The sequence below is a fragment of the Macrosteles quadrilineatus genome, unplaced genomic scaffold (genome assembly GCF_028750875.1).
Source record: "Macrosteles quadrilineatus isolate MER2022 unplaced genomic scaffold, UCM_ALF_1.0 Scaffold_18__1_contigs__length_3160703, whole genome shotgun sequence".
NCBI lineage: Eukaryota > Metazoa > Arthropoda > Insecta > Hemiptera > Cicadellidae > Macrosteles > Macrosteles quadrilineatus.
Genome location: NW_026542611.1, coordinates 83738 through 106974, shown reverse-complemented (window position 1 = coordinate 106974; position 23237 = coordinate 83738). Strand labels below are relative to the sequence as shown.

Here is a 23237-nt window from a genome sequence, read left to right as displayed (position 1 = left end):
TCGTGCCACATGATAGTCAATAAAATTATGCTGAAAGTTGTGCATTTGCTGTGCCTCAATGTAAAATTGGTTGAAGGATTTGTTTCAGGTTCCTTAATGTGATCCTTTAACATAACTGGACAAGCACACCTTAAGATGTGTTTGCTATATGGGACCTCATTCCACACGGTGACTAGTCTAAATTTTTTGAGAATTATACCACTCATTATAACAACTCTTAATTAGAAAATTATCACAAGGAATCCACATGTAAAAAACAAAACACAATGTATCAAATTAATTTATTAAACGAACATGATAAACCAAAATAGCAAATTGAAAACCAGAAAAGCTGTTGGGAAGATGATTCGACTTCGCCTATCAATCCAGTGTGCCATTTCATGATTTGTCATGTGAATACCAGCAAAGGCCTGACGTCTCTGCATTAGCCTACGCTTTACTTTCTTATCACTCGTGTAGTCGCCAACAGCAAGGTCGAAGGCAACATTTTTCTGAAAAAAGTGGATAGATTACAAAAATTTAAAAATGATAAGATTAATATTATAATAATATAATGGTAACTTATGCCTGCTTTATGATAATTCCTAAAATTGCAATGACAAAAGATACTATAATATTTATTTCCGGTTCCAACCTGTTGCATTCTGCGATCTCTCATTGCCGCTCTAGATCGCTGCCTCAGCTCGGGTGATGATGGACAAGACAAGGCTTTGCGCTTCCAGGCCACTCTCTCCGACCTCAGCGACGACTTGAGTATGTATTTGCTGGACGCTCTCTTGAGTGGAACGTGGGATGTCCTGGAGAACACATCACTTCAGTACACTCCTGCTAACTTATCACTCACAATCAGTATACAGTGTAGTTTCTCATAACTTAAATGGGCTATTTAATTGTGTTTCTGTTGGAAAGTTGTCATTAACTAAGCAAGCAATGTAAAAAGGTAAAAAACTCAAGACAAACCTGTAAAAGCCACTACAAGGGGCCGTCAACTAAAAAAAAAAAAATACCCCCGCCGCAGTAAACCTGCAGACTAAGCGAATTTCAACTTGTCTGATTATATTTCTACTAAAATATTTCCATAAATAAGACATGAGGTTATTTATTCCCTATTTAAATAACATTCGATTTAACGAGTGCTTAGGTTTGCTGCTTCGGGGAAGGTAAAAGTGTTTTTTGACCATACGTCAATAGTATAGAATGAAATAAATAAATTTGCATAATGTTATCAATATATATCAATAAACAAGTAAAGTAGGCCTACAACCATTTTTATTTTCTCCATATAAGAATAACATGGGAATTTTAAATTACACTATTTTTGAATTTTCCCCGTGACAGTTAGGCATACAACAGCGCTTCAATATACTAAATTATTTGTTTTTTTAAGCTCTACAAAACGGTTTAGAAAGAAATTGAACATTTTTTTGTTTTTAAGGTCAAAAATGTGAAAAACCCATTTTTGCCCCATAAAACCCCCCATAAACCCCTGTTCCCATGGTCCGATTATGCTGGATCGCAAACTCGTTCGAATAAATGTAGGTTTACACGTTTGTACCAAATTTTATCAAAATCGGATCATTTTTGCTCGAGTTATCGCGCTAACGGACACACACACACACACACACACACACACACACACACATATATATATATATATATATGAATTTGAACGGATGGTGTTTTTGGCCTCTAGGGACCTCAAAACGAAAAAAAAAATCGGTCCCACGTCCAGGTCTTACCATGAGTACTACGGTAATAGCTTATTCCCTATATGGGAAATTCGCTAAAAATAAACCTGTAACCACTGAAATTCTAGAAGAACACCGAGAAAGTTTAATTTAACCTATGGTATTATTGCGTTGGATGATCTAAATGTAATCAAAAACACTGCATCTGATACTGTTGAAAAAGGATTGGAGGTTAAATCACAAAAAACTGCGCCTAAAACCTCACAGAAAAAAAACCTTCTAGAAACCAATTAGAAGAGAAACTTGATCTAGCAACAAACTCAAGAGGTAAATTATTTTTAATACCAACAAAAATTTAAATAACATTCAGCGATTTATTTCTCGGTAACCGAGATCCGCTGAGTTTAACAAATATCACTAAAAACTTCCTTATTTAAAGGGCTTTAAAATGGTGTATAATAGTTTTTTACCAAGTTTCAATCAAATTTCCTAATGTAATTCAATCATTGTTGTGAAAAAACATGGTAGGGCAAAGAAAAGCTATTGTGAAGGTTAATACTTTTAACTGCAGGCAACGAATAACTTGTATTTTTTTCTCGCATGCAACGCCTTTTTTATAACTATTAAGCCAAGAAAAGAAACATATAGTAGCAAAATGTGTTTGTGATAAATTAACGGTTATCGTATATTTTTCATATTTCAGATAAGATTTAAATTAACTCGCGGAAGTTCGGTTGTGGCTATACCAAAACTTCCCGACATGGATTGGACGTGGAGGAAGTGTGACATGGCCTCCTCGATCTCCAGACTTGAGCCCGTTAGATTCTTTTGTTTGGGGTTACATGTAATGTCTAGTTTACTCGACTGTTGTAAACTCTGACGTTGAGTTACGGTAGAGAATCTTTGAGGCTGCTGGGAAAGTAAGGGAAAAATTGACGTACAAGGTCACAGTTGGCGCAATTCACAAGCGAGCTAGGGCCTGCTTGCGGGAAAACGGAGGGCACTTTACACCCAGCTGTGATTCCACCTTAAGTTGTGCTTCGGACGAAGTATGTCATAGATTTTATTTGTATTGTGTGTTTTTACCAATGTATTGTGTTTTTTTAATAACAAATTTTCCAAAGTCTAAACAAAAACTTTTTAGTTTGATGAAAGTGTAGTCTGGTCAATCATTAATTACACAAACCCTCATCATCAGTGGTCAGCTCATAAAATAGTAAGTAAAATTAATTATTTTTTACAATATCTGTTTTGGTTTAACCGTGATTTTTCACAATAGTACATAAAATTCACCATAGATTTGACAGTAGATAATTGTAGTTATACATCATTGTAAAGCCCTTTAAATAAGGAAGTTTTTAGTAATATTTGTTTAGCTCAGCGGAACTCGGTAACCGAGAAATAAATTGCTGAATGTTATTTAAATTTTCGTCAATATTAAAAATAATTGTTAAACGAAGAAATTTAAATAGAATTTTTTTCTGTACCCCAACGATTATGTGTTGTATCTATTTAAAATTTTGTGAGGATTCTGAAAATGACATTTAAATTAACAATTAGTGCATTTTTAACAGAGTAATATAACCTTTTTCATAACAACTACAAAAGTTTTGAAAAGTCTTAATTTATTTGTTATTCCCTAACGGTTGAGGTTGTGAACCTCAAATGTGCGTCATTATGTCGCCATTACCATGTAGTTTGATGCAAAATTTTATTTAACACTTATGACCTGACACCCTGTATAGGTACGGTAGGTAGTCATAACTGTTCAGGTTATAACTGTATTGAAATTAATTTCTTATTCAAGAATAACTTTTTAAAATTAATTTTGATATGTTAATAAGAAATCAACCAAAAACCAAAATTTAACAGTTTACGCTGCTACTATGATTTTCCATTAAAGCTTGGGGCATCGTAAGCTTTACTCTGTTGTTCTTCATTTTGTTGTTTAGATCGCTTGGTTATGCCTAAAGTTCCAAGCATTAAAAATATTGTTTGTAACATTAACTCTACAATATTTTCCAAAATAGATTAATTGATAATAATTTGGTGGACTATTTCGTATTAGATTAATTTAATATAATGGTTTTTTTTTAATCATTTATACAAATAACTTCAAATTCCCTCTGAAGTTTTAATTACTGGGACGGGTGGCATCGTCCTGTAATCCAGCTACTAGGGCCCTGTTTCATAAAAATACTAGTCTAGTATTTACTAGTCCATGGACTAGTAATACTAGTGTATTTTACAAGTCTACGTTTCAAAAACCTACTAGTGTAAAATACTAGTTACTAGTGTAGGGACTAGTATTACTAGTGGTTTTTACTAGTGTAGACAGCAATGTGTTTCATAAAGATTTACTCTTGTAAATTACACTGGTAAATACTTGTCATTTTCTAACAACCTCTCTACACCCGTATTATTTGAAGTAGACTAGTATTTTTGGAAAGAGTGTTATTTCATTACACACATTACTTAAAAAAATGAATTATTGAATTCTTTTTTCAAGTGCGTATTGTCTCAAGTTTGCAATTTAAGATAAAAATAGATCTGTGAGTGCTAAAATGATAATTATTAGATGTAAATTACAATCAATAAATGTGGCGAAGTACAAAATGAGTGAAATTGAATTTTATAATGTATGTACAATTGCCCTATTAGAATAATTATAATTATAAGTTATCAATTTCTGTGAAATTTTAGTCTAAATTTACTTGAGTTAAATTTCATGGTTATATCAACTATTTAGTTATCACAGATAAAAGATTTTTAATCTTTGAGATAAACCAAATTAAAAAACCGCATACCATATTGCATACAAAGATGTACAAAAATGTATCCAACATTGCAACATTAATCAGATTATTTTACACCCAAGGCTCTCGGTTTTATTTAAAGACATTTTAATAGGAAATAATAGTAAGACAATTTTAAAGAGGAGTTGCATTGTATTTTTTGAGGTGCTTATTATTTGCTTCCCTAAATAGCTAAAACCCTGTGATGTACTAACAATTTTGTAGGTCTATATTTGATTTTTGGGCGTTGGACTGAACTGCTCATCATAAAAACATCACTTTTAATCCATTTTGGTATTCTGAATTTGTTATTCAAAGTAATAAAAAAATTAGATGTTGATTAGAGCTGTTTTTTAATGTAAAAACATGTAAAAGTTTAATTAATGGAACAAAAAGTATAGTGAGTGGTGCGGATTTGAACCCAGGGACCCACCACATGAGAAGCGAAAACTCCACCTCTGAGCTACACCCTGCAATAGCGCCTATGCCATGTTTTACTATACTTGAAAACCTACTTCTCTATTGCTTGTAACGGCGTTGCAATTATTCGTTGCATCAATAAACGTTTAGGCTTATTATTCATGGTTTGTAGACTCAAAATTAGAATATCACCAAATGTTTTTTAACCCAAATATCCTTATGCATTCGAATATTTGAAAACATAGGTAAGGGTACTTGAAACCGTTCCAATAAACAAAATGTCCTTAGACGATTTAATTACATTCAAAATTTGAGCCTTCTTTTCTCTACTTATAGCAAGCTTAATTTTATATGTCAGAATAAAACAAAAACTATACAAATCACAGCGAATGCGGCAGCAACGCAGCAACAGATCAACTTCCACCCAATTGTTTCGCCTACAACCGGCTACTACAGTCACCGTGTTGATTGCAGTGACGCGACGCCGCGCCGCGCCGGCGCGTCGGCAGGCTCATTGATGAACATAAATAATAGCGGTTTGATAAATAATGTGTGATTGTTTTACTTATGTGTCTATATAGTTATTAATTAAAATAAAACACTGCGTTTCTACAACTATTTACTTTTTGTATCAAATGAAAACAAATTTAAAACCCTTTATAAAGGGTTTGAAAACCCGTGATTGAGGTTAGAAATTTGTTTTGAAAGTTTACCTTGTAAAGTTGGTCACGTGACTAGTAGTTTTGGTCACGTGACTAGTAAAATACACTAGTATTTACTAGCGGTATAAAAACGTTTATGAAACACAAATTAGTAGGACAGGTAAATACGGGACTAGTATTTACTAGACTAGTAATTACTAGACTAGTATCTTTATGAAACAGGGCCCAGGAGGTCACGAATTGTGGATATTTATAGGGATGTACTGTGGATGCGATGCTACCTGGTGTGGATTAACGTCCGCACTAGTGAGTACAACGACTATCCACAGTACTATCATGATAATTAGACCAATTCGTAAATTACAAGGAAAAAATGTGGTTCGGATTCCACTATAAACTGTAGGTCCCTTAGTTGCCATTAGCTGTATGAGCTGTTAATTAATAAATTAACAGCTGTGTCTCAGGAACATGTCGGCCTTAGTCACTAACAAGGCTACAAGATCGCGCCACTCATCCTAAACTCATCCTTCACTCATATTTGGGTTAAAATACGCACATAGTGGCGTCCCCATCTTAAATAATTGATTAATTGATTGATTGATTGACTTAAGGAATAATTTATTTTTTTATGTTTCCCCAAACATTATCTTCAACTAGCTTTAGATAATAGAATAACTATTTACTGTTTATTCAATAATTTCAATCTCCGAGTGATTTGATACCCAGGCACATCAGTTACAAATGAAAAAGGACATTTTTCGAACCAAATTTTAGCATTGAAAATCTTAAAATACCATAAAATACTATATACAGCTTCTCTTATTATTTCAAATGCAATTTTTATATTTCCATTCTACTCATGTGTTTAAATATATATTAAATAAATATATATTTTGTAAATGGTGTATCCGTTGGAATCTTACTAATATTATAAATGTGAAAGTTTGTGTTTGTTTGTTTGTTTGAAGTTCAATCACGCATTAACTACTGGACGGATTGGGCTGTAATTTGACACGATGATAGCTCACATTCCCGATTAACATATAGGCATATTCTTATCTCAAAAATCCTTTCGGGCTCCGCCCCAGTGGCTCTGTAATTCCCCATGTTGACCTTATGAGTATTCATATTATTTAAAGGGAATTAAAGAATTTTGTCAGCTGTTTCAACTAAAAAAGTTGGTTCTATAATATGCAAAGCATTAAAAAGTTAAAAGATTTACCAACAGGGTGCAGCACTATTACTTTTTTTTCATTTATGCAAACAGCTAATTTGAACTAAGCAGCAACAAAAAGCTGTGATACACAATGAAAACTGTCAATGTAGGATTGTTTACAGTTTTTTATGTTTTTAATTTAATGAATAATTTGTGATTGTTTAGGTGGTTTAGGTGAAGTGGTAGAACATTATGGCTATGGTAGATGTGTAATATTATGTATACCATAAATTTAAAGAAGCAAATTTAATCAAACTGTGTCCTCCCCCATTGAAAACGCAAAGCTGGAGTATAACTGCAATAAGCATTTTATTCCTATATGCCAACCCCGTACGAAGGACGGGTACTCTGCTAGTAAATAAATAAAATAAATAAATAAATAAACATATACAATACATACTCCTGTCTATGCACTATATTAACGAATGCAAATTCTGCCAGTGATAAAAATATGAATAGATTGCATCCAATAAACCAGATGTCATTCATCTTCAAGTGAGAAAGTTTTGGCATTGCATCATTCATAGCACCAAGTCCAAAAAGTCCAAGCATTGTGCATGTTGCTGAAATAAAAGCAAATATGAATAGAAATATCATCATTCTATTCTAATGATTTGATTATTGATACAACACTTCAAAACAGCATTTTATTCATAACAGTCAGCAATTTATAATAAACATTATGTGAGTATCCCTAAAATTGACAAAAATGTATCTGTATTTGAAATTTAATAATTTTAGAGCATGTATACTTGGCAGCAGCATCAATCTTCTTCCCCGACGTTTTCAACGACAAAAAAAAACTAATCCCCTCAAACGAACCTTTGTCTCAGATTTAAACTCACTTGGCTACTACGAGAGCTAAGAGGAGACCTTAATTTACAGACAACCCACATACCAGTACACAATAAATGTACCAAAAGAACAGAATGAGGAAATATAATTTCTTCACTTACCTAACCAAATACGGCATGGCACAACTTCAGGATGAACCCAGAAGGTTCCCCAAGATGTTATCACCAGCAAAACACTTGGTCCATAGTAATCCCAGAAGTAAAAGCCAAATTTCCTATCGAAATAAAAGGTAACAATGAGAGAGCTCTTGCGTATGCCTAAAAAGAAGAGAATATGTCACAATTAGTACAATCTTCACTTTATAATTTTGAGTACAATGAGGAAATAAGTATTCTCGGGCTAAATATTAAAAGAACTTTGTATTGGTTTTTGTAAATAGTATTAAATACTATTTAGATTGTTGTAAATATCTATATTTTCTTCTTATACTCAGTGCCAGGGCATTTGCAACCCAAGGCCAAGTTAACACGAACGGACCCCGCACCTCAGGCCAAACTTCCCTGCGATCGTGTTGAAATTGTGAACAACTCTTGCGATCACGGGGGTCATTATCATTGCCGCCCCTCAATCATGGTAAATTATTAATAAAAAAAAAAAATAAAATCCATTTTTGTTCTATAAAAACTGTTTTTGTACAAAACGCTGCAACACCCTTTTGTGCAGTGGTAAGTCCGACAATTATACTGAAAATGTTAATTACAATTTAGTACTATCAGTAGCTCTTATTTTCGAATTTAATAGTCTACCTTACAAACACAAAGACCAGACTCACCACAAGTATGTACATCTTCAAAATCTCCTTTGGGTTTGTCATTATTCCACTTGTCACAATTATCTGTAATAGTAAAATACATTTTTGAAGTTGTTGAACAATTTAAATATCTAGGGGTAATTATATCAAGCAGCAATAGTGAAGAAATGGAAATAAATTATAGGATTGCTCAGGCCAATAAATGTATGTATTCTTGTAAGAAATTGTTGACTTCAAAGATTCTCTCACATAAAACGAAAATAAAAATATATCATAGTATAATTCGACCAGTATTAACATATGGAGCTGAAACTTGGATTTTAAATAAAAAAGAAGAAAACAAAATGATTGTTTTTGAAAACAAAATTTTAAGAATGATATATGGACCAATACAAGAAAATGGAGAATGGAGAAGAAGGCATAATAGGGAGATAAGGAATATGTACAATGATTATGATGTAGTAGCACACGTGAAAGCAAGGAGAATAAGGTGGGCAGGACACGCACTACGGAGAGAACGAGGTTCACTACTAAAAGAAGCAAGTATAGGAAAGCCAGAAGGGAAACGACCATTAGGAAGGCCCAAGAAGAGATGGTGGGATAGTGTTTCCAAGGACGTCAGAGAAGTGGGGGCAGAAGTGGAAGAGGCAGAAGATCGAGAGAGATGGAAAGCAGTTGTTGGTGCGGCCAAATCCCGCCTTGGGCATAAATGGCCATGGGAGTGAGTGAGTGAGTGGTAAAATACATTGCTGCACATAAATATTAAAATTTACTCAGAATGTAACAAGTGATTGGTGGTTATAAATTATATGAAAAATTTTGAAATAACTCACTGGCCTTCTAATCATTACAAAGAAATTTTGCAAATCAATCACATTTTTTGAGTTTGAACCTGTCTTACTACTCGGAGCTCATCTTCCTCGTTTGGAAGTGACTCACCGAATTTACCTATTTGACTTAGTCGGGAAATAAATAAATACACACTACTCTTGCCTGACATTTTTACACCTTGTTCCATAGCAATAAATAGTAATGTAATATCTATATTTTCCCAAAAACAGAAATATCTGACATTATATACAAGTTACTCAAATTATGTTCAACATTCACGTATTGCCGTTTTTACATCATCGATAACTGGTGCCAGAGAAAAACAGATATCGGAAGAGGAGTTGAGTAAGAAGAGAAAGGAGGAGAGAAGAAAGGAAGGATGCAACCGTGGAGGAAGAGTAGAAAGGAATGAGATGAGTGGGAAAATGAAGGAGATGAAGGTGGAGGAAGAGAAGAAATAAAGGAGAAAAATATAGAACAGAAGAAAGGAAGGAGATTAGTGTGGAGGAAGAGTAGACAGGATGGAAAAGAGTATGGGAAGGAATAGAAATGAAGGAGATGAGTGTGGAGGAAGAATAGAAATAAGGAAACGAGTTGGAGTAAGAGTAGAACCAAAGGAGATGAGTGTAGATGAAGAGTGGAAATGAAGGAGACGAGTGTGGACGAATAGTAGAAGGAAGGAGATGAGTGTGGAGGAAGAGTAGAAATAAAGTAGGCAACTGTAAAGATCTAAATTCGTTTTTTCAACGTGAATAGGAGTAAAGAACGTTACCTACGGAGGTGATGAATGTGTCACTGGTGGTTTGGTTTGTAGAAGTGAAGGCCTTGAGACCATTTAAGTTGAACTCGGATAGTCCTGTGGCTACTGAGGGAAGCACCACGACAGGCACTGAGCTATCCCACTCAAGTATAACAACGCTCAGGTTGTATCTCCCTGTTAAAAAAATTTACCTTACATTACAAACTGAATCAAACTAGAGTTGTTTAAAGCAAATTGAACCACTGTTAAAGCTCAACAACTACTTGCACAGGACTGATAAAAAAAATTCTCATTTAAAAACTAACACTAACAAGAATACGTGTATCCTTTAGAGAAAAATAGTGATTTGGAGCATTGTCTCCTCTAAAACAAGGCTGCGTTGCAACAATAATGCAATGATGGTTGGCCACTGGATTGTTAAAATTAGTACTAAGAAGGTTTATGTTACCTGGCTTCTGTCTACGATCGACAGTAGTTTTAGGAAACTACAGCTGTTTCATGTAAAAGAAGGCTGGAAAATGATTAAGAGTATGAGAGGTAAATGTGTTAGTAAAAATTTTGAATACAAGGTGGTCTAATAAAATCCGAAACTTTTAAATAGTGTTTTCAAAGATGCTACTTTATTTAGAATGCATTAACACATTCAACTATTTATTCATTATATTTACCCTATCCTACGATTTCAGGCTTTGAAAACATTTGTGAAAGAAGCGATGACAATATACAAAAATGCGAAAGAAGATCTGGTTCGCCATGAAAAACAAAATATCGTCAATTTTCAATGGAAAAGCCTGTTGAATTAAAAAAAAAACAATGGATTTTCAGGAAAATATAAATGATATGGTGATTGATAGCAAGAGTAATAAAGTAATTGAATTGAACAGAAAACGTTTACGGCTGATTGTAAAGACAGTCATCTTCTGCGCAAGGAGTAATCTACCGCAACAGGGGCATCGTGATTACGGATTGATTCCTGACTTCAGACAAATTGGCGAGGACAGTTTCAGTTTGAGAGGTAACCACGGAATATTTCAGGGCCTTTTAGCCTTTCGAATTGATGCAGATGATCAAGATTTAAAACACTAGTTAGATACCTGCAACAAAAACAGTAGTATGATAAGTAATACTGTGCAAAATGAAATAATAGACTGTATTGGAGAAGGCATAAGAGAAAAATTAGCAAATGACATAAATAACGCAAAGTTTTACTCCATTTTGTGTGACGAAATAACAGACATCAACACTAAAGAACAAATGACGTTTTGCGTTACATACGTTGACAAATGGGCATTCAATTAAAGAAGCCATTAACAAAGAGCTTGAAGCATTGGAATTGAGCTATTAATACCTTTGTGGCCAAGGCTACGATGGAGGATCCAACATGGCCGGAAAGTTCAAAGGGGTACAGGCCCGCATAATAGAAAAATAGCCTTTGCCTATATACACACTAAGGAATATGATGGGAATTGAGGGATCATTATCGGCATTTTTATCTGCATCAGCCAATAGAATGAATGCTTTGGAGGCTGTTATCTCACAACTTCCAGTCACGGAAACCAAAAAGACAAAGCTAAAAGCCATGTGCCCAACTCGTTGGGTCGGGAGACATGATACCCTAATTACTTTTAAGGAATTGCTGATCCCAGTTGTTACTTTACTTGACAATCTGTCAAGCAGTAAAGATGTAAATGCTGAAACAGCAAGCAAAGCTTGTATGTTCGGTTCTGCAGTTCATAGGGGCGAGTTCCTTGTTGCTCTAGAAGTTACTGTATATTTCTTTTCCATCACTATACGACTTAGTGAACAGCTACAAAATCCTAAGGTTGATCTAGCAGTAGCATTGAAACACGTTACAGAAGTGTTGGAAGTTTTGAAGTGTTAGAAGATGGGCTGGGGAACTAGGGTTTGGAAATATTTTTGAAAATGCCTTAAGTGTAGCGCAGGACATTGGGAGCGACATTTCCATGCCAAGAAGCTGTTCTAGACAGACCCATCGAGAAGATTTTCCTGCGTCAAACGTTGAAGAGTAAATGAAGTTTCCTGGTCCATATTCTGTCCAGTTATGGATCATTTTTTTTTTCGGAGCTAAAAACACAATTCTCCCAAAACTTCTTTACCATACTATTACTTGAAGGTATGTTGCCTTCTTATAGGTATAAATACAGTGAAGAGGAAGTACTGAAGGCAAGTAACATCTATGAATCCCTCCTAGACAACGCAGCATTTCTCAGATCAGAACTAAAACTTTGGAGAGCAAAATGGGAAAAGGAGGCAGCACTGCCAGCAACTTCAATAGAAGCTTTGGAACTCTGCAACAAACAATTTGTCCCAAACATATTTACACTACTACAAACTTTTACGACAATCCCAGTTACAACCAGCACTGCGGAGAGAAGCTTTTCCACTCTTTGGCGCATTAGAACCTACCTAAGGAGTACAATGGGTCTAACCAGACTAAATGGACTGGCTTTGGCAAACATCCACAATGAGGTGGAGATTTATGTTGAAAAGGTGATTGACATTTTCTCCCTAAAAAAGATAAGATATATGCTGATGCCCAACTGGAACGAAGATTGAAGAGGGTGAATGAGTAATCCATTGTGTATAAATGTATAAAATAAATAGAGTATAGTAAGATATGGTTAACAATGTTTTTTATTCTATAAAGATCAACATAATTATCAGGGAACAAATGAACACACTTTTAGACGTTAAAAACTGCTTTAGAAAGTCACCAAATGGCCTTGAAAATAAAAAAAACCCTGAACACCCCCCCCCCTGCTTGGGGGGTGTTCCATAACCCCCAAACCCCCCGGTAGCCCCCCCCCCCTTTAGAAGGTCCTAGAACCGCTACTGGAGGCATGAAACAGCTGTAGTTTCCTAAAACTACCATGGATTGTAGACAGAAGCCAGGTAACATAAACCTTATAAAAGTAACAAAAATATGAACGTTGTACCTTTGACTATTGATGCAACTAGATATTCCATCTCCATGTTAAATTTGTCACCAGTTATTTAATCAAAATCGTCGTAGTTTATGTAAGCCGCCAACAGAGTGTTTTGGTCTAAATTACTGATTTCTGTTGAATATACAAACTTTTTTACTGAGCCAAACTAATGCAATAGCCTATTGTGAGCTATAGCAACTGTTATGACCCATAAACTTGGTCAGCAACAAAAAATAAGGTGGAAAACAGAATTTTAGACAACAGCCCATTCTGTGACTGGCCACGGCCAACTTTAACTCCAGGCTGCGGCCTGGTAGAATTGGCAACGTCGCAAGTGGTGTTGTTTGGTGCCAGACGTCCCATAAGATGGTAGATAGGTGACATCAGCTTGCATTTTATTCATTTCAATTTAAATTTATGGACATAAATTTATTAAAATGTTGAAAACAAAACATAGAGAATTGAAATCAAAACAAGATGAATTGAAAATCGATATCTGTACATTTAAAGCGGAGTAAATATTTTCATAGTTCAGTAACCAAGTTTTCGTAAATACACAAATACCATTAGCTGCTTCCAAACAAAACAGCTGTTACAACTCTACTTCCGACGTTGCCACTTCGAAGGCCGCGGCCTGGAGTTAAAGGGGCTATCGCTTTCTTGAGTCGAGTTCTGAGGGGACATGAGCTAAATTTATTTACGACCGAAAAGAAGTTTCTGTCCATACTTTTCTGTCTTCACAAGACCAGATAAATTGTGATGGGAGCTAAGCTGCGCATAATAACCGACCATAAGGCACTAACTTTCATAAAAACTTTCAAATTGCTCAATTCACGATTAACTAGATGGGTCCTTGCTTTACAAGAATACCAATACACAATCGAGAGATGTCCGGGTAAGGATAATATAGTGGCAGATTCTTTAAGCCGCTACTGTAAAAGTGATATATCACAGGACAGAAAAGGTGATGATGAACCAAAAATAGTGGATGCAACTGTGAAAAGACAACCAAATAGGTACTCAAACAATGTTAGACTTAGAAAATTTAAAAGAACATCAACATTTGGACCCACAATATAACAACATAATACAACAAAAGTTAAGAGAGAAGGATGGTGAAGTTTTACCAAAACCTTTGCTAAATTATGAAATAGAAGATGGACTTTTATTAAAGAAAAACAACAATGATGTATGGAAGGTTGTAATACCAGAAGCGTTAGTAGAAAGTTTGATATGGAGTTGTCACTTTTATTATTTACATTGTGGTCCTCAGAAGTGTTACCAAATTTTAAATAAAAGCTTTGGATTCAAGAATATGACCAGGACCAGGACGTAGGTTTTATTAGGCTTAGGAGTCCGTCAGACAGAAATCAAAGAAGCAAGGATGTCGCTAGGCCCTGATTCTGCGGCTAAGGCCAGTGGAATGCAAGTGGCTGTGGCAGGTGCAGATGATCCTGATTTTACCACCTTTAATTCTGTTTGACCCTGAAGAGGAGTACAACTTTTACTTCATAGTGGGAAACCCTGAAGACGTCCTGGAGATGGAGTTAGAAGAGGCTTCACTCTGGAGTTCTACAGGACAACCACTCTTCAAGACAACCTAAAAGACTCATATGTATTATTAGTTACAAAATTTAATGTTCCTATTAGTTTATTTATTTTTTTTTTTTTGCTCAATTTCAAGACTTTGATTAATCTAAATGTTCAAAAGTTTTCTGTGATATTAGAATTTTGTGAAACTCGCAATAGAAATTAGCTTCGTCACGAAATTGAGGGGACAATTACGACGTTCCCAAAGTTAACTGCCGTAATAACCATATAATAGGCCTACTCAATTAACCAAACTTAAGATTACTATCAAGGTTGTTGTACAGTTACCTACGATAAACACCGATCTCTTTGATGCTTTGAAATTTCAAGGTAATAATAAACGACCAAAACTGATTGTTGTAAATGCCAGTAATAGTGCATTTTTGGAACCACTGGTAACGGAAGTATTTGATGGGCGGGTCCCTAGTGAATTATCCAAGCCCCCAAGGGCACACCTATGATGTTGTACTAGAGCTAATGGGAGATTTTGAAAGTGATAATGTCTCGATCGAGGGATTCCTCAACAAAGGAATTACTGACAATTTTTATACTGGCATCCCCATTGTTAACAAACTACTAGAGCTAAAACAAGGATGTGTGGAACAGTGAATGCAAACAGAAAGGATTGAAAACTAAGTTAAAAAAGGACCAATGAATCGGATTCAAGTACCAGCATGGTACAAAAGTGATCAAATGGACGGATAAGAGAAACACAACAATGGTTTCATCATCCTCAAATCACGACAGTACCATGTTAAATTCAGTGAAGAGGAATCGAAGAAATGGGCCAATACTGAAGCCTAGGTGTGTGCTAGACCACACGACGTTACGTAGAAATCTAAAGTGGTACAAAAAGGTAGCCCTTGAGATCATCTTGAGAACCACATTGGTGAACCCACGGGTTATTTACAGGAATCTGAACAACACCTAAATGCCTATGCTAAAGTTTAGGGAATTTTTGGCTCGAAACCTAATGGATCTGGATGAGGCTCCTATAAGACTTGTGACCCACCGCATAGGAAGAGCACCTTGTTCAATTAAGTGTTTAAGTCAAAGAGGCAGCCAACCTCTTTTAAACAAAAAAAGTTGTGATTAGTATTAGAATTAAAATAAACTTGAATTTAGCCACCAAAGGACTGTGTTGATGTCAACTTCTGTACTGATGTATGTTGTACACGCCCACATAAAGGCACAAACATAAGAAATTAAAAACATGTTTTTGTATTCTTTTATTTGTAATTAAGTATGTGTTTGGGCGACTCATCACAACCCAGGGGATGAGTATAGTATCTTCGTCTCAAGTAATTTAACATCTTAGTAATATTTATAGTAGAGGTATATTTTTTAGTAAGCACAGAAGGCTACTTACAGTTATCCATGACTAAATGACAAGTTTGTTGATCAAAAGGAAATTTCCCTTCTTCCACTTGACAAGTAAGTAAAGTTTGAAGACTGTAAACAAAAAAAAATTATTCAGTTCCACTAGTTGGTAAAAAATCATTAGGATAAAATATACAGTAAAATATGTATTCACTATGCTTTCAAGAATGTTGGTAATACATATTTAAATATATAGGGTGTCCCACGAAGGGGTTTAAACGTTTGATTTTATATTACGAGCCCATTCATGCACCGAACTTTTTGAAACTTTACACAGTTTACAAAGTAGGTTCTAAAAATATTCTGGAAAAATTTCAACTCCCTAATATTAGTAGAAACAAAATGGCGGCATATTGAAAAACGTTACTTTAAAAACATTAAAAAAGGTATTTTTGGTTTTATAAAATATTTGTATTGTTACTATCCAAGGCAATATGACTTTTAAATCAAAAAACTAGAACATAGCCTAATGGAAAACTAAAAATAAATCAAATATCTAATAAGTAATAATAATAAATAAATAACTAATAATAAATCATGAAAGTAGTTCTTTATAGAAAGCACATTGGTAAATTTGTCAATATGCCACCATTTTGTTTCTACTAAGGTTAGGGAGTTGAAATTTTTCCAGAATATTTTTAGAACCTACTTTGTAAACTGTGTACAGTTTAAAAAAGTTCGGTGCATGAATGGGCGCGTAATATAAAATCAAACGTTTAAACCCCTTCGTGGGACACCCGGTATAAATCAGAGTCGTTTTATTTTTCTTTACATTTTTTATAAAAGTTACAAACAATATTTTCTATATAAATAATAGCTTAGCATAAAAAATGGTATAGGTTTTGGTTGATAACCTGTTTGTTACACTTACAGGTTGATGTTTAATACGTTCGCGCGCTCGACAACAATGTCAAACTTGTCCACTGCAAGTCAAGTCTCCTAGTTCGTGACTTGGCCGCCGCGACCTCGGGGCGCTGACGTAGACGTGGTGGGGAGAAGCCGAGACCGCCGGACAGTGGACATTTCTTGAGACAGTCGACGGCGAGCGCATGTTCGCTACACACCCTCTCCTGAGATATATAACGGACCTGCGGCGAGAATAAGTTGTGGATGCGATACGCAACGAGCGCGAAAATAAAGGCGATAATATTAAGCGAAATAAGTATTGACGGGCGTAAGTACTGCATTGTATCCTTACATTATTAGTATTATTTTTCCGTTTTACTTTGGCGAGTAGAAGTTAATATTCTTTACGATCACCTTAGTTGTAAGAGATTAGCGTATTGTATTTCTCAGGCTGGCACTGCGAGTGCAGTGCCACAGTAGCCTACACTTTATTTATTTATCTAAAGTGGTTTTATTTTATTTTATCCAAAAGTATTTCATTTCGTTATTATGTTATTGCGTGGGGCGACATTTTATTTCTACGAGAATATTATTTTTAGTTTTTATTTGAGAAGCGATTCCTTTTGTTAGGCCTAGAAGCTGGCCTCGTATTTTAGTTCACATAGCAGCATCGTATTTAGTGCCGATATATTCCTAGTCAGTGCGTCATTGTGCTGACATACGACCATAGTATAGTGTGCGTGTAGGACGACGAAGGTACCATCTACGAAGATCGAGAAGCGGTTAACGAGCGACGGGGCTGTCTGCTAGAACCCTGGACTACTCGAGCTGTCCGAGCAAATCGGAGGTAAGTTTAGGATAGGTTAACCTACCCGAAATAAACACCTCACACAGTGTATCGGCAGCAATGTTTACTTAGCGGCGAGCGTTAGTTCAGATCCTGGCGCCGTCCCGGCATCTAACGGTCAGCAGCGAACGTGTTAAAATTTATAGGTAGGTCTACTTGATAGAAAAGGTAAATTCTACTAAACAATCTCCATAAAATTTTAATCATGTATGTTTTAACAGTAGTGTCCCATTTTGGGGGCGGGAGGTTGAACCGTGACAATCTCAAGCTGAGCGACATCTTGTCTCATGTGTTTTGTATAGTGTACCGGCAGTTGTAGTTACACCGGTATTAGTCATGTTTTAGACATACATAGACATAGACATAGACTTTATTTGCACAAAACATTCCATACATGTCATAACATTTAGAATAGGTGCATTGTCAAAATTAAATTCATACATAAAATATTTAACATTAAAACTTTTAACTTAAAATTAAACACTAAAAAAAAAAAAAATTCTAAATTGTAGTTCTGTAAAAATCTTCAATTAAGTAAAAAGCCTTGTCAATAAGAAAATTATCTATTGTATCTTTAAATTTGGTTTTGCTTAATGACTTATAGCATGGCGGAAGCACATTGTACAATCTCAGCCCAGCGTACAATGGAGATTTTTCATATAGGGTCAAACGGTGTCTGGGGAGTCTAAATATATTTTCATTTCGGGTTTCATACCTGTGATTAAAATGTATTGTTTCTGGTAGCTCATTTTTAACTGAATGTATGTAATTTAATAATTCTAGAATATACAACCCCGTTAATGTATGAATTCTTAAATTTTGAAAATGTTTCTTACAAGAACTGCGTGAATGAGAGTTGGTAATAATACGAATAATACGTTTTTGTAACCTGAATAAAGTTTTAATACCAGTAGCTTGGCCCCATAAAATTATGCCATATCTTAACACTGACTCCACATAAGCATGATAAACTACTTTAAGTGTCTCAATAGAAACACAGTCCCTTAAATGTATGAATAAAGATGATATCGACCTAATTTTGTTACGTAAATAATTCAAATGTGAATCCCATTTAACTGCGTCATCCACGTAAACCCCTAAGAATTTATGAGCTTCAACTAAATTAAAGGAACAGTTTTCCATATTTTTGTGTCTAGTAGAAAATTTAATAATATTTGTTTTTTCAACATTAAGTTTTAACCCATTTTCTAAAAACCATTGCTCCATGTCCTTTACCACACTTTGCAGAGAAGAAAACATTTCAGCTGTATTATTATTTTTGATCAAAGCAGTAGTGTCATCGGCAAAAAGAATTAGTTCTTTATTAATAGCTTTTGGAAGATCATTAATGTAAATAAGAAAAAAAAGTGGGCCCAATACTGAGCCTTGGGGAACACCTGTGGATATAATTTCCCATGGTGAATAATGTTTGTTGTTATCTTCTAAAATTAAAGTTCTTTGTTTTCTTTCAGAAAGGTAAGATTGTATTAAAGAAAAGCAACTTCCCCCAATCCCATAATCAATAAGTTTTAGCAACAGGAGTGAGTGATCCACACAATCAAAAGCCTTAGACAGGTCACAGAAAACACCTGCTGTGGCCTGAGACCTGTCCAAGGCCTCTGCAATCTCATTAACAAACTGAGTAAGAGCAGAAACTGTGCTTAAGTTTTTTCGGAAACCAAATTGTTTATTGTAAAATAAATTATTACTTTCAAAATAATTAACTAGTCTATAGCTTATTACTTTTTCAAATATTTTAGAAAAATTACTTAATACTGATACTGGACGGTAGTTATTAATATCTGATTTTGAACCTTTCTTAAAAACGGGAGAAATTTGGGAGTACTTGAGTTGATCCGGAAAAACACCATTCTTTAAACACTGATTTATAATAAGAGATAAGGGTTCGGAGATAATGTCAGCAGCAGATTTGATCAATTTAATTGGGATTTCGTCCCAGCCTACTGAAATTTTGTTCTTTAGAGAAAGGATTATCTTTTTTATTTCATCTTTATTAGTGGGGCTAAGATTGCACAATGTAACCCCACCATCACTGCAGTATGATTTTACAGACGAATGAACACCATTGACAGAAGCCTTTTTTACATTCAGATTAATTACTGTATTACAGAAAAAACTGTTAAAAAGCTTAGCTACATCATCAGGATTATCAACAGTGGTTTGGTTTGTATCATCTTTTAAAATAATTTTGTATCTTTGAGTACGGTTTAAACCCAGTTCATTGTTAACAATTTGCCAAGCTGCCTTAGACTTGTTTTCAGATTTTCTAATTAGGTTATTATTTGAGAGAATTTTTGAATTTTTTACAACTTTATTAAATATTTTTTTGTATTGCTTTACATAGGATAAAAACTCTTGGTTTCTACTAAACTTGGCTTCCAAGTGCAATTCTCGTTTCCTCTTACTGGAAATTCTTATACCTTGGGTCACCCAATTCAGAGTAGATTTATTAGTTTTAGCATTCTTTTTTAGTGATTTAACAGGAAATATATGATTGAAAGATAATAAAAAATTTCTCAAAAAACTATTGTAATTTTCATTGGGGTTTAAAGCGGGGTTAAATACAAAATTATTATTAGTGCTCTGTAGATATTTGCAAAATTCATCTGTATTTCTATCAGAGATGATTCTTTTCTTAAACGAACTAGAAGTATTCTTGATGGTTTTACACTTGGCTAGCTTAGGGAGGTTTATAAATATAGCATTGTGATCAGAAAGGCCTAACTCAGTGTTTAACCTGTAATGGCAACTAAACGTTTTGGATGTGATAAAATTATCCAAACAAGTAAATGAAGTATTTGTTATTCTAGTTGGCTCCTCAAATTGAAAACAGAAACCATTACATTCGACAATTTCTTTAAATCTACTTGTGAATGTGTCATTCGTTAAAATGTCTATGTTAAAATCTCCAGTTACAAAAACAGTATTTTTTTTTAATTTTTTCTGTATTATCAAAAATAGAATTTCAAGTCTATCTAAAAACTGTTTACTTATATTGAAATTTGGTACTGTATAAATAGAAATTAAAATTGAGTTAAAATCCACAAGTTCAATAGCAGAACATTCAAAAATAAAGTCTTCATTTAAATTGGAAAACTGTGTTATTGTTACATATTTACAGTTCTTATCCACTAATATGCAAGATCCGCCCCTACAGCCACTTTCTCTTATATAAGAACTAGCCAATTTAAAATTATTAATTGTATTTAACAGAGAGGCTGAATTATGATCTAACCAATGTTCATTAAAAGATATAGCTTTAATATTCAAATTGGCCTTAGATAAAAATAAATTGAGAGCTGAAATTTTTGTTAAATTTAAACCTTGACAATTGTAATGCATTATTAAATCACAGTTAGTTGAATAAAAAGATTGATTACATAAACCTTTTAGTTCGTTATTTTGAGCCAGTGAATTTGTTTTGTGCAAAGAATTATCTAAGTTACTTAATTTAGCAGGTACAAGGTCATTGTCAGAATGAATCAGTTTAAAATTAAAGGAGAACTATCATCTAAACAGGAATCTAACTCTAACACTGATGGATCACCCTCAACACTTGACACCACACATTTGCTCTGCTTTTTCACAACACTCGATGGTTTTGACTTAACAACTTCGTTATAGCTGAGACCGCCTGGAACCAACCGCGGGCTGATAAGACCAACAGCAGGAAGTTGTGTTGAAGTTGGTTGTGAGTGATGCTGTGGAGAACTAGATAGTGGTTGTAGTTGCTGCGAAGACGGTTGAGATGAGCAGAGTGTCAGTGGTACAGCTGTTGGTTTGCTTGCCTGGCATAATGTCTGGATGTTCTGTCTCAGCTTAAGGACAAATTCTGAATGGGAGAGTCCATGGTGAAGTATTCTCTGAGCACCAGGTTGTTCTTTTGTTACCACTATGATTGGAATGCCAGTGGTCCTGTGAAACTCCACTATTTTCCTTGAAAAATGTTCAATTCGAACAAAATCTCGCACACAACCCATGGGGGAGCATATCAGCACACTGAATTTCTTAGTCTTGAGTTCATCAGTCAGAGCTCCAAATGCTGAGTCATAACCATCCAGAGTAGGCTTGCCATTAAAGTTGTCCTTTGTTATAAGGCTGTAGACTGCTGCCTCCTTAGGGTTGCTTCTCTGGTAGGCCAAAGATTTAGACAAGCAATCCTTTAATTGGGGTTTCCCAAAATGCCTAGCAAAAGAAACTGCTACACCGGCAGTCATCCTTCTAGGGTGTTGAAAATCACCAGAGATTGTGTGGGCAAAAGCTACTGAGCTGTCATTTTTTAGAGCTTTGATCACCTTGTACATGTCTGCCACCACCACTTTAATTCCTTCAACGTTAGAGATATCTAATACAAACTCATCATTGATCTCCTCAGTAGCCGTTTTTAAGTTACTCTTCTGCTGGTTTGAATTAGTTCCGTAGATGCAATGTTTGATCAATTTAGAAACTTCTTTTTTTCCTGATCGGTTAAAATGCAAACCATGCTTAGTATACATTTGCCTTGGTAAAAGGTTGAGAGGTAGAAATTTGGTATGCTCATTTTGGTTAACTTTTTTTTCAAGTTCTATATTTAAAAATGCGATACGGTTGTTGAGACCAGGCACATCGTGTCTGTAAGGTAATCCTGAAATCATAACATTCGTGTGGGTTGTCTTGTCAATGATATCTTGATATTTACTAATTAGTATTTCATCACCATTTCCAATGTCATTACAACCACCAATGACAATGACAGTGTCAGATTTTGTGAAATTTTTTATCAGTTCACCTAAGTTATTTATTACTCCATTTAGCTGTGCATTGGGTTTATATATAACAGAAATGTTTACTTCTTTAGTAGGCCATATTTCAACAAGATTTCTGTACAGATTTCTACCGTGACTGTCAGCAACCAACAATATATTAGGCTTATCTGAACTACGTATAACAGTATTGTAGTCTCTTGCTGTTTCTTTATGTGCTGTACATTTTATTTGATGGTTACTTTTCAATTCATCTTTCAAACACACAGGTCCCTTTTGAGTTTTTGCTGGTGATTTCAACAATTCTTTTTGAATGGTTACTTCAGCTGGGGTAAGTAGTTCAAATATGTTGGATAGATTTGCTGGGTCGGTAACAAACTGTGCTTTATCTATTAACTTTGCAAAATGTTTAGGGATTACAAAGCTGTCCTCAGTAATAGTTAGTAATTTGTCGTCTCTTAGAAGTTTTGTTTCAGTACTTAGTTTTTCATTTTGTAGTTTCAGATTGTTTATATCACTTTCAAGTAGCTTGATTATTTCCCTGTATGTATTAGATTCTTCGGTGAACTTAGTTTCCATGTATGAAATTTTATTTTTTAAGGATTTTATTTCTGAGATGAGCTCCGGATCAGGTAGTGGGTAAGGTTGAATAGTTTCCATAAGCTGTAGATTTCTTCTTTTAAAGTTATTTACTTGAGCTTGCAACACATTTATTTGGTCGTTAAGCAATTTAATTTCTTTATTTTCAGCTAGTCCTTTTCTCAGTTCATCTGGTGAGTCTTTACATAGTAGCACATTAACAGAGCTAACTGATATTTGATCCTTCAAATACTGAATTTCATTGATTTTTCCTTCTAAATCACGTTTAAGTTTCTTATTGTCTTC

General features: G+C 34.7%; 1 protein-coding gene across 1 annotated transcript in view; it reads right to left on the bottom strand.

Moving 5' to 3' along the window:
- Positions 1–284: 284 nt before the first annotated feature.
- LOC129005236 (pH-sensitive chloride channel 2-like) overlaps positions 285–23237 on the bottom strand; it is a 56377-nt gene continuing 33424 nt past the window's right edge. Inside the window, exons 5-11 of the mRNA XM_054434073.1 lie at positions 15886–15968; positions 9991–10152; positions 8409–8471; positions 7738–7893; positions 7182–7344; positions 635–797; positions 285–491 (exon numbers count right to left, since the gene is read on the bottom strand). Of these exons, the coding sequence (XP_054290048.1) occupies positions 285–491; positions 635–797; positions 7182–7344; positions 7738–7893; positions 8409–8471; positions 9991–10152; positions 15886–15968 (997 nt within the window). The remainder of the gene's footprint in view (positions 492–634; positions 798–7181; positions 7345–7737; positions 7894–8408; positions 8472–9990; positions 10153–15885; positions 15969–23237) is intronic.